At 47.3% G+C, this 15,634-nt stretch overlaps 1 protein-coding gene across 4 annotated transcripts in view; it reads left to right on the top strand.

Annotated features, from left to right (window-relative positions):
• pold1 (polymerase (DNA directed), delta 1, catalytic subunit) overlaps nucleotides 1–15,634 on the top strand; it is a 139,456-nt gene that overhangs the window by 26,467 nt on the left and 97,355 nt on the right. For all 4 annotated transcript variants that reach the window (XM_038783515.1, XM_038783513.1, XM_038783514.1 and 1 more), the window contains exons 8-10: nucleotides 5,898–6,027; nucleotides 9,081–9,247; nucleotides 14,803–14,907. In XM_038783515.1, the coding sequence (XP_038639443.1) occupies nucleotides 5,898–6,027; nucleotides 9,081–9,247; nucleotides 14,803–14,907 (402 nt within the window). The remainder of the gene's footprint in view (nucleotides 1–5,897; nucleotides 6,028–9,080; nucleotides 9,248–14,802; nucleotides 14,908–15,634) is intronic.

Here is a 15,634-nt window from a genome sequence, read left to right as displayed (position 1 = left end):
ATCGGAGCAGGGGCCGGTGCAGACTCGATGTGCCGAATGGCCTCCTTCTGCACCATAGGGATTCTATGATTTCGCTTGCTCCATATTTGCTCTCCCTTTTCCGTGTGCAGCCCCTTGTTCTTGCTCTGTTTCTTCAGATGTATGTTGCTGGTTTGATTATTTATGATGATTGTTAAAACCCACAAGTGGTTTGAAGATGCTCTTCTGTATCATTTAGTTTTATGCTCCACTGAAATTCAGGGTCTCAGATTGTGACCAAAAAAGAAACATTTGTTATTAAACCCAAGTGACTCTGGACACTCATTTTAGGTATACTTTTCTCTTTTATGTTATTGAACAAGAGGTTGAGAGAGGTTTAATTCTATTTAAATTACCAAAATTGGTTGGTGCCTGAAGTAGCTGGAATGCCTGCCCATTTCATTCTCTCATCAGAAATAGAAAATACGGTCTGGGTCACTGTCCTTGTGGAGTTTGCACATTCTCCCCGTGTTTGCGTGGGTTTTGCCCCCCACAACCCAAAGATGTGCAGAGTAGGTGGATTGGCCACGCTAAATTGCCCCTTAATTGGAAAAAAATGAATTGGATACTCTAAATTTATAAAACAAAAAGAAATAGAAAATACGGGCGGTATGGTGGCACTGTGATTCGCACTGATGCCTCATGGCGTCGAGGTCCCAGGTTCGATCCTGCCCCCGGGTCACTATCCATATGGAGTTTGCACATTCTCCCCGGCTCTGCGTGGGCCTCACCCCAACCCAAAGATCTGCAGGCTAGGTGGATTGGCCACGCTAAATTGCCCCTTAATTGGAAAAAAAAAAATTGGGTTCTCTAAATTTAAAAAAAAAAGAAATAGAAAATGCAGGTCAAGGGTCTCTCACTCTCTACAGATGCTGCCTGACTGAATGTTCCCAGCATTTTCTGCTTTTTGTTTCAGATTTGTAGCACCCACAATGTTTTGCATTTTGTTTCATTTCCTCCTATGACAGCCCAGCTTTTTAAATCTCCCTTATTTTGAGCAAAACAAGAACATAAGGATCACAATCGTCAAAGAGGGCAGTTGCGTATTATTTGCCCACTTTTCCCACTCTTTTCCCCCCTCCTGCGCCAACAGTTACTGGAGCTTCATCTAGGTAATTATTATCATTCTTTGCCTGTCAGCATGGCAATGATTGGTGGCAGGCTGTTTGATTCTGTAGGGCGTAACAACGGAACTCCATTCTATTCTCTCCTAATGTTCTTGCACACGCACTTCCCATATGAATAACAATCCAGGCTAATCCTTTTCCTTTCAATTCCACCTCCATTGTTTTTTCCCTGGTGTCACTTTTTCTCTGATTATGCTGCTGTGAGGGGCCTTGGAAGGTTTTGCAGCAGCAGCCCATAGAGGCTAGGGCCCTAATTGGCATGAACTAAAAATCAAATCCAGGAACCTCTGTGGTACCTAGTGGCTGCAATCTACTAACATCTGGGGGCTTGTGCCAAAATTGGAGAAGCTGCCTCGCAGACGAGTCAAGCAACAGCCTGACCTAGTCATCCTCCCGAAATATTAGAAGGGGCTGGTTTAGCACAGCTGGCTTGTAATGCAGAACCAGGCCAGCAGCCCGGGTTCAATTCCTGTACCGGCCTCCCCGAACAGGCGCCAGAATGTGGGGACTAGGGGCTTTTTACAATTACTTCATTGACGCCTACTTGTGACAATAAGCGATTATTATTATTAATACTTCACAGATAACGTCCCAGCCACCACCGTTCCCATCCCTGTGTATGACCTGTCCCACTGACAGAACAGACTCAGAAGAAGTTGTAGCATAGTGGTGTACAGTTGGGAGGGAGTTGCCCTGGGAGTCCTCTACATCGACTCCGGACCCCATGAAGTCTCCTGGCACAGTTTAAACATGGGAAAGGAAACCTCCTACTGATTGCCACGTACCGTCCACCCTCAGCTGGTGAACACCATTGGAGGAAGCACGGAGCATGGCAAGGGCACAGAATGTGCTCAGGGGAGAGGGCTTCAATGTTCATCACCAACAGTGGCTCGTTAATACCACTACTGACCGAGATGGTCCTTTCCTGAAGGACATAGCTGCTAGACTGGGTCTGCAACAGGTGGTGAGGGAACCAACAAGTGAAGAGCATACTAAACCTCATCCTCACCAACCTACCTGTTGCAGATGCACCTGTCCATGACCGTATTGGCAGGAGTGACCACTGCACAGTCCTTGGGGAGATGAAGTCCCTTTATTACATTGAGGATATCGTCCATCATGTTGTGTAGCACTACTAACATGCTAAATGTGATGGATTCAGAACAGATCTAGCAACTGAAGGCTGGGCAGCCATGGTGCTGTGGGCCATCAACAGAATTTTACTCCGCCACAATCTGTAAACTCATGGCCCGGCATATCCCCCACTCTACAATTACCACCAATCCAGAGGATCAACCCTGGTTCAATCAAGAGTACTGGAGGGCATGCCAGGAACAACATCAGACATACTGAAAAATGAGGTGTCACCCCGGTGAAGCTGCAGCACAGGACTACTTGCGCGCCAAACAACATATGCAGCAAGTGATAGACGAAGCTAAGCAATCCCACAACCAACGGATCAGATCTAAACTCTGCAGTCCTGCCACATCCAGTTGTGAATGGTGGTGGACAGTTAAACAACTCGCTGGAGGAGGAAGCTCCACAAATATCCCCATCCTCAATGATGGAAGAATCCAGCACATCTGAGCAAAAGATAAGACTGAGGCATTTGCAATAATCTTCAGCCAGAAGTGCCGAGTGGATGATGCATCTCGGTTGCCTCCAGAGGTCCCCAGCATCGCAGATATCAGTCTTTAGCCAATTCGATTCACCCCATGTGATATCAAGAAATTGCTGAAGGCACGGGATACTGCAAAGGTTATGGGTTATGACAAAATTCCGGCAGTAGTACTTAAGGCTTGAGCTCCAGAACTTGCCGCACCCCTAGCCAAGCTGTTCCAGTACAGCTACGACACTGGCATCTACCCGGCAAACTGGAAAATTGCCCATGTGTTTCCTGTACACAAGAAACAGGACAAATCCGACCCAGTCAATTACTGTCCAATCAGTCTACGCTCCATCATCAAGTAAACCGATGGAAGGGGTCATCAACAGTGCTATCAAGCGGCACTTACTCAGCAGTAACCTGCTCATGGACGCTCAGTTTGGGTTCCACCAGGGTCACTCAGCTTCTGACCTCATTACAGCCTTGGTTCAAACATGGACAAAAGAGCTGAATGGCAGAGGTGAGGTGAGAGTGACCGTCCTTGACATCAAGGCAGCATTTGACCGAGTATGGCATCAAGGTGTCCTAGCTAAACTGGAGTCAATGGGAATCGGGGAAAACTGTTTGGAGTCAGACCTGGCACAAAGAACGATGGTTGTGGCTGTTGGAGTTCAGTCATTTCAGTCCCAGGACATCACTGCAGAATTTCGTCAGGGTAGCGTCCTAGGCCCAACCATCTTCAGCTGCTTCATCAATGACATTCCTTCCAACATGAGGTCCGATATGCGGATGCTCACTGATGATTGCACAATGCTCAGCACCACTTGCGACTCTTCAGATCTGAAGCAGTCTATGTCCAAATGCAGCAAGACCCGGACGATTCCAGGCTTGGGCTGACAAGTGGCAAGTAACATTTGCGCCACACAAGTGCCAGGCAATGGCCATCTCCAATAAGAGAGAATCTAACCATCGCTCCATGACATTCAATGGCATTACCATCACTGAATCCGCCACAATCAACATCCCTGGGGGTTAGCATTGACCAGAAACTGAACTGGACTAGTCACATCAATACTGTGGCCGCAAGAGAATGTCAGAGGCTGGGAATTCTGTGTTGAGTAACTCACCACCTGACTCCTCAAAGCCTGTCCACCACCTAAAAGGCACAAGTCAGGAGTGTGTCGGAATGCTCCCCACTTACATCTCCAACAATACGCAAGAAACTCAACACTATCCAGGACAAAGCAGCCCACTTGACCCCTTCTACCAACATTCACTCCCTCCACCACTGATGCACAGTAGCAGCCATGTGTACCCTCTACAGGATGAGCTCCAGGAACTCACCAAGCCTCCTCAGACAGCACCTTCCAAACCCACGACCACTACCATCTAGAAGGACAAAGGCAGCAGCCACCTGGGAACCCCAGCTCCGGCAAGCTCCCCTCCGAGCCACCCGCCAACCTGACTTGGAAATATATCGCCGTTCCTTCACTATCGCTGGGGCAAAATCCTGGGACTCCCTTCCTAACAGCACTTTGGGTGCACCTACACTACATGGACTGCAGCGGGTTCAAGAAGGCGGCTCACCACCACCTTCTCTAGGGCAATTAGGGATGGGCAATAAATGCTGGCCTAGCAACTTCCAAATCCTGTAAAAATGAATTTAAAAAACACTATGTTCCCCTAATTTCCTTTACTATGCATGGCCTGTTTCTCGCACTGTGTGGTCCCTTTAATATTGGCAGGGAGGGGTGGCATGTGGTGCAGTGGTTAGCACTGGGACTGCGGCGCTGAGGACCCGGGTTCGAATCCCGTCCCTGGGTCACTGTCCGTGTGGAGTTTACACATTCTCTCCATGTTCCACCCCCACAACCCAAAGATGTGCAGATTAGATGGATTGGCCCTGCTAAATTGCCCCTTAATTGGGGAAAAAAAAATAATTGGCTACTCGAAATTTATATAATAAAATATTGGCAAGTTGCCCTGTTTGTCCCCTGCACGGTACGTTCTCGAATGTCCTGCAACTGTGCGTCCGCGCAACTTACGTTAAATGGATCTGAGGCCAGGCGGTGAACATGAATCTAGACACAAATCCTATTCTTGGTCAGTTTATTTACAGAATGCTGGATTGTATATCTCTGCATCCCACCCAACAGTGTCCCAGCAACCCCTTTTTCCTATGTTCACAAGATATTTAATCAATACTTTCCACCTCCTTATCCTTGACTCTTAACAATGTATGGTGGCACCGTGGTTAGCACTGCTGCCTCACAACACGGAGGTCCTGGGTTCAATTCTGGCCTTGGGCAACTGTCTTGTGTGGAGTTTTCCAATTAAGGGGCAATTTAGTGTGGGCAATCTGCCTAACCTCCACATCTTTGGGTTATGGGGGTGAGACCCACGCAGACATGGGAAGACCGAGCAAACTCCACAGCCAGTGACCCGGATCCGGGATCGAACCCGGGTCCTCAGCGCTGTAGGCAGCAGTGCTAACCACTTTACAGTTTCTCCCTGTGTCTGTGTGGGTTTCCTCTGGGGGTTCTGGTTTCCTCCCACAGTCCAAAGATGTGCAGGTTTGATGGGGTTACAGGGATAGGGTGGGTGGAGTGGGCCTGGGCAGGGCGCTCTTTCAGCGGGTTGGTGCAGACTCGATAGGACGAATGACCTTCTTCTGCACTGTGGGGATTCTATGAATGAATGTAACATCAACAGCTTGGAGGGAATGTTGATTGCAGTGAGTGCTATTTACAGGCTGCACTGCAGTAATGGCGCCGGTCTCAATTAAACCTGTGATCTTCCAACTATAAAGGCACGGGCAACAGTGGTTGGGAACACCAACAGCTGCAAGATTTTACTCAGCGCTTTCTCCAAGTCACAGACACACCGTGCTGACCTGGAAATATATTGCTGTTCCCCTAATGGTCTTGGAATATTGCAGCCAATTTCACCTCATCGTGCAGACCGCAGTAGTTCAAGAAGGTGGCGGCTGGCTCATCACTTCTCGATGCACTTCAGCACGGGCAATAAATGCTGGCCTCTCCAGTGATGCCCGCACCCTGAAAATGAATGAAAAGGAAAAGGTGCACACTGAGCATTGCAGTTGCTAACTGTGCAGTCTCTCTTTCATTTTTTTCCATGTCATGCAGGTGACTTTGGCGCAGATTGAGGTAGACGTCGCCTGGACGGACTTCATCAGCCACCCCGCCGAAGGCGAGTGGCAGAAAATCCCTCCGCTTCGAGTGCTGAGCTTCGACATAGAGTGTGCTGGCAGGAAGGGTACGTTTAATAAAACCTGCAACCAAATATTTGCTTTTTGTTTTACAAACCTCAATTAAATTCTTTTGAGTGAGTGGGATCAGCATGGTGTATTTTTCTCCAGGCTCCTATACTTCACTGACACAGGGTCAGTGGAGGAAAACAGACCAGTATGTGTTATTTTCCCCAAGTTCCTTCTCTCCTCTATTACTTTTGCGGACACCTCGCTGTAGCCATTCTTTGTGTGTGCACGCGACTGTGCATACTGGCAAGCTCCGTGTATCTTTAGAGAAATCGCAGGCACTCTGCATCTTATCCTCCCCCTGATATTCACGAAGATGGGGTTTGCAGCACGGGTGAGAAAGGAAATTCTGGCTCATTTCCCATTCCCAGTCTTCCCAACTCCAGTGGCATTGTGACCAATCGCATACCCCGACCCGTTGTCATCGACCTGACAGACAGAGTTCCACCTGTCCAGCACAGACTTGAGGGTTGAACTTGAGTGGATCTGATTTGTATGACATGGTACTTTTGAATGAATAGTTGAGTGAGGGCAAGAAACACCGGGGCCCTGCAAGGCTGCGTACTTCTCTTTTTCTCTTCCTTTAAAATTTTTTTTTTAAGAGTACCCAATTCATTTTTACCATTAAGGGGCAATTTAGCGTGGCCCAATCCACCTACCCTGCACATGTTTTGGGTTGTGGAGGCGAAACGCACGCAAACACGGGGAGAATGTGCAAACATCACACGGATACACACAATCCCCGATACATCACACTGCAAACACTGAACAATAACCTTGTTTTATTTTTGGACTCAAAGAGAATCAAAGGAATGCAGGGATATAGCAGGATGGTGGTGAGGTTGATGTTTAGCCATGGCCTGAATAGCGGAGCAGGCCTGAGGGGACGCCTGCTCTCCTGCCCCTGTTACATATGGTTTGAGAATGCAGACCCACATTTACATCACAGAATTGTCCGCCTGCAAAATCTACATCCCAGCATTCCCCGTCTCTCTGAAATCTACATCAGAGCATTCCCCGTCACTGTGGAATCTACATCACAGCATTTCCGGTCACTCTGAAACCTACATCACAGCGTTCCCTGTCTCTCTGAAATCCACATCACAACATTCCCCATCACTGTGAAATCTACATCACAACATTCCCCGTCACTGTGAAATCTACATCACAACATTCCCCGTCACTGTGAAATCTACATCACAGCGTTCCCCGTCTCTCTGAAATCTACATCAGAGTACTCCCCGTCACTCTCAAATCTACATCACAGTATTCCCCGTCACTCTCAAATGTCACTGAAATCCCCGTCACTGAAATCTACATACATCACAGCGTTCCCAGTCACTGTGAAATCTACATCACAGTATTCCCCATCACTGTGAAATCTACATCACAGCGTTCTCACTCTGAAATCTACATCACAGCGTTCCCCGTCACTGTGAAATCTACATCACAGCGTTCCCCGTCACTGTGAAATCTACATCACAGTATTCCCCGTCACTGTGAAATCTACATCACAGCGTTCCCCGTCACTGTGAAATCTACATCACAGCATTCCTGTCACTGTGAAATGTACATCACAGCGTTCCCCGTCACTGTGAAATCTACATCACAACATTCCCCGTCACTGTGAAATCTACATCACAACATTCCCCGTCACTGTGAAATCTACATCACACTGTTCCCCGTCACTGTGAAATCTACATCACAGTATTCCCCGTCACTGTGAAATCTACATCACAGTATTCCCCGTCACTGTGAAATCTACATCACAACATTCCCCGTCACTGTGAAATCTACATCACAGCGTCCCCCGTCACTGTGAAATCTACATCACAGCATTCCCCGTCACTGTGAAATCTACATCGCAGCATTCCCCGTCACTGTGAAATCTACATCACAGCATTCCAGGTCACTGTGAAATCTATATCCCAGCATTGGGGACATGGCAGTACAGTGGTCAGCACAGTTGCTTCACAGTTCCAGGTTCGATTCCCGTCTTGGGTCACTGTCTGTGTGGAATTTGAACTTTCTCCACGTGTCTGCATGGGTTTCCTCCGGGTGCTCTGGTTTCCTTCCACAGTCCAAAGATGTGCAGGTTAGGTGGATTGGCCGGGCTAAATTGCCCTTCGTGTCCAAAAAGGTTGGTTGGGGTTACGGGGATAGGGTGGAGGTGTGGCCTTAGGTCGGGTGCTCTTTCGAAGGGCCGGTGCAGACTCGATGGGCCGAATGGCCTCCTTCTGCACTGTGAATTCTATGATTCATTCCACGTCTCTGTGAAATCTACATCACAGTATTTCCCGTCACTGTGAAATCTACATCTCAGCATTCTCGGTCACTCTGAAATCTATATTACTGCATTCTCTTTTTAAAAATAAATTTAGAGTACCCAATTATTTATATTTCCAAATAAGGGACAATTTAGCGTGGCCAATTGACCTACCCTGCACATCTTTTTTGGGTTGTGGGGGGTGAGACCCTTGCAGGCACGGGTAAAATGTGCAAATTCCACACGGATGGTGACCCGGGGCCGGGATTGAACTCTGGTCCACAACATTCTCAATGTGAAATCTACATCGCAGCATTCCCCGTCACTGGGGATTGCTGCATCGCTGCTTGGTGTTCCCTCGCCTGAGCCATATAGTCAGATGATTAGATCCTTTTTGTAAATAAATTTAGAGGACCCAATTATTCTTTTTTTCCCAATTAAGGGGCAATTTAGCATAGCCAATCCACCTATCCTGCACGACTTTGGGTTGTGGGGGGAGACCCACGCAGACACGGGGAGAATGTACAACATCCACACAGGCAGTGACCCGGGATTGAATCCGGGTCCTCGACGCCGTGAGGTTTCAGTGCTAACCACTGCGCCACCGTGCCACCCTAGATGATTTGATCCTAAGATAAATTTTAATGACTACTTGAGAATGTTTGCTTGATGAATATGATCACTTACCCCTGTTCCTTTTTGTGAATGTAACGTCAATGCAACAGTTAATAGTTATTTTTGGCTCTGGTTGTCTCTCTTTGAATTGTTGCTTTCCTTTTCCTGAAGGTATTTTTCCAGAGGCTGACAAGGACCCTGTGATACAGATTGCCAACATGATGCTGCGACAGGGCGAAAAGGACCCCTTCATCCGTAATGTCTTCACCCTTCGATCTTGTGCCAACATCGTGGGCTCACAGGTCCTGTGCTTTGACAAGGAGAACGAGCTGCTTAAGGTATTTGCACTGGGGTGGAAGGTGATGGGGGCATGTGCATGTGCAACATCAGGACTGGATCTTTGGAGATATTTATCCAGATCCCACAGTCTTATGAGAAATCTTACTCTGCTCAACGTATAGTTTCCCATTCTGAGGGTGAAATTGCTGCTTTGCTCTAACTGTTATTGCTGGAGTTGTAAAATGAATCTCATTGCTGTGCATCTGACTCATCGATTACACTAAAAATCTTTTTTAACCCCCCTCCCGGGCCTTAACTTTGACCAAACCACGATTTCAAAGGCATCAGCCAAGTTGAATCGTGTCCTAGTAGCCATTCAATGTGAGTTATCGTTCAGCCTTTTCACTACGCGAACTCATTACATCCTCATGTAATTTCCAGCAGATGTCACTGCTTGCAGTGTGAATTTCTAGCTGTATTTTCTCTGAAAGAAATAGGATGACGCTTGTTTTTATCTGTATGTCCAAAAGGGATTCACTGCCAGGTAGTTTTGAAGTGCAGCAATTGTTGTAATAAAGAAAATGAGATGGAGATAATGTTTTGATGAAGTTGGTTGAGGGATAAATGTTGGCTGGGCTTGGAGATACCTCCCCTGCTCGAATACTGCTAGGGCATCTTTTATGTCCACCTGAGAGATAGAGAGGGGTTGCTCGGTTTAGCCTGTTATCTACAAAGAGGAACCTCCGCCCTTCAGCACGGTAGCACAGTGGTTAGCACTGTGGCTTCACAGCTGCAGGGTCCCAGGTTCGATTCCCGGCTTGGGTCACTCTCTGTGCGGAGTTTGCACGTTCTCCCTGTATGTGGGTTTCCTCCGGCTGCTCCGGTTTCCTCCCACAGTCCAAAGATGTGCCAGGTTAGGTGGATTGGCCATGATAAATTGCCCTTAGTGTCTAAAGCTTAGGTGGGGTTACTGGGTTGCGGGGATAGGGTGGGCTTAAGTGGGGTGCTCTTTCCAAGAGCCGGTGCAGACTCGATGGGCCGAATGGCCTTCTGCACTGTAAATTCTACGATCTTCCTCGAGCACTGTCCTCCTGAATTCTGAGTTCAAGTCGCTGGAGTGAGACTTGACCCTGCGACGTGTGGTCTCGCACAAGAGTGAGCTGTGGCAGCTGACATTAAGAAGAGCAGAAACCGGTTATGGCTAACTCAGCCTGGCCATTTGTGGGTCTAGCACTGCGCCTTGTGATGCCTTCGCCCTCCAAGCTTCGAGATGGTGGTTTTAAAAAAAAAAATGTACTGATGTATAACTGATTAATTCTCTCTCCTCACACACCCCCAAGCCTCAAAAAAGGGACAGATTTTAATGGTGCGCTTTCTTGAACGGAGAGATAAATTTATGTAAAACCTTTAAAAAGAATTTTTTGCGGTTTTGTATCTTGAACCTCTCCACTTTTAGATCTAACCAGCCAGTATGATAATCAGTCATAATTACATGGCGGGGGAGGCTGTTCCATGCTTCGCTGAGTGTTCACAACCTCACCCGTGGCACTTTTGTTCCATTCGGGGGAGGGGGGGTGGGGGATCTAGCCTGCTTCTTGGTCAGTACGTTTTTGTTCTTGTGACTTACGTTCTGAAGCAAGAAAAAAAGTATGATAGTTTAATAGTTGCAGCTTTAGACCACAACGCAGAGAAACGTAAATTCAAATCTCTGCGTGGCAAGCAGTGAATTCGAAGTCAGTAAATCTGGTCATTTGGGGGTCCATCACCGGAAGTTTTTTTTAAAAATCCGACCGTGAAAGTTGTTGGAATGTTCGGCAACCCTTTTCAAGGAAGAGAATCAACCATCTCTGCCGGCTCTCACCTGCACATGATGTTGTCCGTACTCCGCAGTCAAGCCCTGAGGTGGCCTAGCACACAACTTGGTAACTCGTGGGCAATATATGCTTTGACCCCATGTCCTGGTATAAATATCACAAAATAGAACATAGAACAGTACAGCACAGAACAGGCCCTTCGGCCCTCAATGTTGTGCCGAGCCATGATCACCCTACTCAAACCTACGTATCCACCCTATATAAAATGGAGAGCCATTGCTTTCTATTGACAGTATCAATCCCAGCAACATTTCCTGACAGCTCCCAGTAATAGTTTGTGCAGTTTCTCACCATCACACACAATCCGTATTGGTTCAGCAGACAAAGGCAAGTTAACGGGCTCATTGGTTTTTCAGTGGAAGTGAGAACTCGTTTTGAGGTCTCGCTAAGAATAAGTTTAGTTTACAAACTTTCCCTCCACTTCTTTATTGTAGAAAATCAATTTTTGACAAAGGAGTGTTTGAATGAATGAACAGCTTTTGATCTGATTAGAGCCCTTTGTTACCTGGTTTCAGTCCGGGATGGGGTTCTGGGGATAAAGATCAGCTGAGCTGTCTTGTTCTGCTGCTTGCATGTAGTTGCCCTGTATGAATACTGGGTTAAAGGGCCATAGGTGTACAGCTGCAGCTACTATACTACCATGTGGGTGAGGAAGGGCCACTTTCGATGTTCTTCCTGGCCTCTGTTCAGACTCTGGGCGAGCTACCGATGGAACAGACTCCTAGTGGTGGTGTTTGATTTAACAGGCTGAGGATGACCTTATGGGCGGCACAGTGGTTAGCACTGCTGCCTCACCGCCAGGGACCTGGGTTCAATTCCGGCCTTGGGTGACTGTCTGTAAAGTTTGCACTTTCTCCCCGTGTCTGCGCGTGTTTCCTCCGGGTACGCAAGTTCGGCCGATTGGCCATGCTAAATTGCTCCTTAGTGTTCAAAGATGTGCAGGTTAGATGGAGTTAATGGGATAGGGCGGGGGAGTGGGCTGATTAATAATTAGGGAACTAATAAGGGGATCAGGGGTTATGAGGAGAAGGTGGGAGAATGGGGATGAGAAAAATATCAGCCATGATTGAATGGCGGAGCAGGCTCAGTGGGCTCCTATGACTAAGGATCTCATGGTTTAAGTAGAGTGCTTTTTTGGAGGACAGGTGCAGACTTGATGGGATGAATGCCCTCCTTCACCGTAGAGGTTCTATGATTCTATGACCTGATGAAGCTTTTTAAAATTGTGAAGGAGTTTGATAAGATCTACTGTCATGTCGGAGTAACTTTAAGAAATGGGTGTTTATAAATGGGTGTGTATATAAATATCTGTAGTGAGAGTACCTTTAAGAAATGGGTGTTTATTACTGCAGTGATGTCAGAGAGGGGGTGGAGCTGGGCTGTCTGTCAGCTTTTTACTTTTGTTTTGGCTGTTTGCTGCAGGGTGTGTTTTAGTTTTGTTTTCAGAGCTGGATAGCTGCAGTCACAGCCAGAAGGTGTATGAGAGTCTCTCTCTGTAATCTAAAGAATGTAAATCGACCCTTTGGTGATTTAAAATTAATAACTGCTCTCAGTAATGACTTTAACCTGATGTGCTTCTGTTAAAAGTTATTTTAAGTCTTATGGATATTAAAAGGAAAGTAAGAATTACTTAGTGTTGTATTCTTTGGGGGTTGTATTTGAATTGATGGTTGCTAAGATGTTCACTATGTTTTAAAAGGGTTAACTTGAGCTCATAGAATAAACATTGTTTTGCTTTAAAAAATACTTTTCCATTTCTGCGGTACCACACCTGTAGAGGTGGGCCGTGTGCTCCCCATACCACAATCTATTAAAATTGTGGATCAGGTGAACTCCGTGATGCACTTTGGGGTTCTCTAAACCCTGGCCCATAACACTACACAGAGAAAGTATCTGACGGAATTCAAGAAGAGGGACTATAAATGTAAGATGGTCACAAAAACAAAATCAGTAGAAATCCATTTACTCACAGGGTGATGAGAATGTGGAACCTGCTGCCACATGAGGTGGTTGAGGTAAATAGCATGACGCATTTAAGGGGAAGCTGGATAAAGGGAGAAAGGAATAGAAGTTTATGCTGATAGGGTGAGATGAAGTAGGATGGGAGGAGCCTCACGTGGAACATATACGGGCATGGACCAGTTGGCATTGTTTCTGTGCTGTAAAATGTGATGTGAAATGTTGTGTTCCATCATTCGTGAACCAGATAGGAAGTTTCGCTGTCAAGTCATTCTGACATTACTGTACAATACCATGCTTGAGTGAGTTTGAGTTACTTTCTCCTTTCTGTGGGGCTCCGACAGGACCACTTCCCACTCCTCAGCAGGCAGATGAGCTGCAGTGTGTAAGTCGGGCTGTTCAGTGACCCTGCTGTCTGTTCCTTCTCTTTGCAACCTTCCTGTTGATTGAAAACTCTTGTTGAAAGGCCGTGCCCCACGTGCGAACACAAAATAGCTCTGTACTCTTGAAATGATTTTCAGTATTGCCAGTCTCCTCAGTGATAACGTACAGATGTATATCCGGTGCCTTTCGTCATTTGAGATGATGGCTTTAAATAGAGGGCATACTGCAATCTTAAACACAAATTACTCAGATGCCTGAACATCTTAGAGATAAATATCACATTTATCCCCCAACCTGGATCTTTCCAGAGTAGGGCAATAAACTGATGTTCTAAAATATTCTAGGGTGAAAAGGGGCCACAAAAATGATTTGTCACTCGGCTAGCTCTTGACCTCAGTCTTGCTGTCAGAGGTGGGGCTTCTTAACGCAACCGTCAGTGAACTGTGGTTATTTGCAACAAAAGCAGAAAATGCTAGGAACACTGAGAAAGTCGGGCACAACTCCACACTGGAGAGTAGTGATTAAAAACATATCCCCCCCCGCCGCCGCCAAACCGTTCTGCCATATGATTATATTGAGGCTGATCTGTATCTTAATTCCATTCATCTGCTTTAGTTCCATATCCCTTGACTGACTAAATGAATCTCCATTCCTGAGTGGTGCTTGAACCATTAAGAGCACACACATTTCCAGCATATTTTATGTTGATTTACAGATTGGAGTATATGTTATGTATTTATAGGTCGAGTAGCCTTTGCCCGAAACCCTCATGGCCGGTTGCGTTTTGGTGTTTCGATTAATTTTGTGCTTTGGACACTGCATATCGGCCTAGGTCTGCTGGCATTACTATAACCTAAACTGAGAGCAGCTGTCGTCTACAGTAAATAAGATAGCTAGAAAAGTAAGATGTACCACTGAATAATAAATTACAGGGTACCTTTAATAAGTTTCTTTTGACATGTTCACCACAAGAATTGCAAGGTAAGCAGTGCAAAGAATCAACCAAACGCTAAAGGGCGATGAGGTTTGGGATGTGTTCGGCTTTCAGATTTACGGGAACAGGGTACTTGACCTGGGCGGCACGGCAGTGCAGTGGTTAGCACTGTTGCTTCACAGTGCCAGGGTCCCAGGTTCGATTCCCGGCTTGGGTTACTGTCTGTGCGGAGTCTGTACGTTCTCCCCGTGTCTGCGGGGTTTACTCCCACAAGTCCTGAAAGACGTGCTTGTTAAGTGAATTAAACATTCTGAATTCTCCCTTGAGTGTGGCGACTAGGAACCTTTCACAGTAACGTCATTGCAGTGTTCATGCAAGCCGACATGTGACACTAATAAAGATTATTATTATTACCTGCGTATAAAAGGTTTGTTCGACATTAATATATTTTTTCTCTTCCCAGGCTTGGTCCGAGTTTGTCCGAGTGGCTGATCCCGATATCATTACTGGATACAACATTCAGAACTTTGACTTGCCATACCTGATCAACCGGGCGCAAACACTCAAGGTAAATATGACAGCTCTGATTTCACATTATGTCTGGTTTCTTGTCTTTGCAACAACTGAGGTTTTACGTCCCAGGGGCTGGATTCTCCGCAGCCCCGCGCTGAAATTGCGTTGGGTGCGGGGGCGGAGAATCGAATTTCACTCCAAAATCGGGCCTGCCGCCAGTCCGGTGATTCTCCTGAGAATCGGCGTGTTCGTGGAATAGTCTGCGCGGCTGTGGGGGGGGGGGGGGGGGGGGGGGGGGGTGCCGTCGCCAAGCAATCCTCCGTTCCTGACCGGCCGAGTTCCCGACGTTGTCGTTCTAACCACCTATTGCCATTCGGGGAACCCGCGTGGTGGCTGCGGTCTCAGTCTGCGTCCTCCCTGGCAGGGGGCAGGCAGATGGGTGGGGGGGGGGGGGGGGCCTTATAGGCGGCCGGGGCACAGATCGACGGAATCAGATCTTCTGGCGCGCGGCCGATCGGGGGGGGGGGGGGGGGGGTGCTACATTTTCCAGCTGCCTCGAGGTCCAAGTCCGCCATGCCGCTCGACGTGGCTGCTGGAGGCCACCTCCATGTGCATGAAAACCGGATGTGCGGGGGCCTGTATCCGCAGCTAAAACTGCGTGAATCACTGGGCCTCTGCTAACCCCCTGAAGATGTGTGGATTGGCTGATCTTTTTAAAAGGAAACTCCAGAGTGAAACGCCAGCGTTTTTACTCTGGCGTTGGGACCTAGTCCCATTTTGGG

This window comes from Scyliorhinus canicula, chromosome 23, assembly GCF_902713615.1.
Source record: "Scyliorhinus canicula chromosome 23, sScyCan1.1, whole genome shotgun sequence".
Lineage (NCBI taxonomy): Eukaryota > Metazoa > Chordata > Chondrichthyes > Carcharhiniformes > Scyliorhinidae > Scyliorhinus > Scyliorhinus canicula.
Note: the sequence above shows the minus strand (reverse complement) of the source record. Positions and strands in the feature narration are given on the sequence as shown.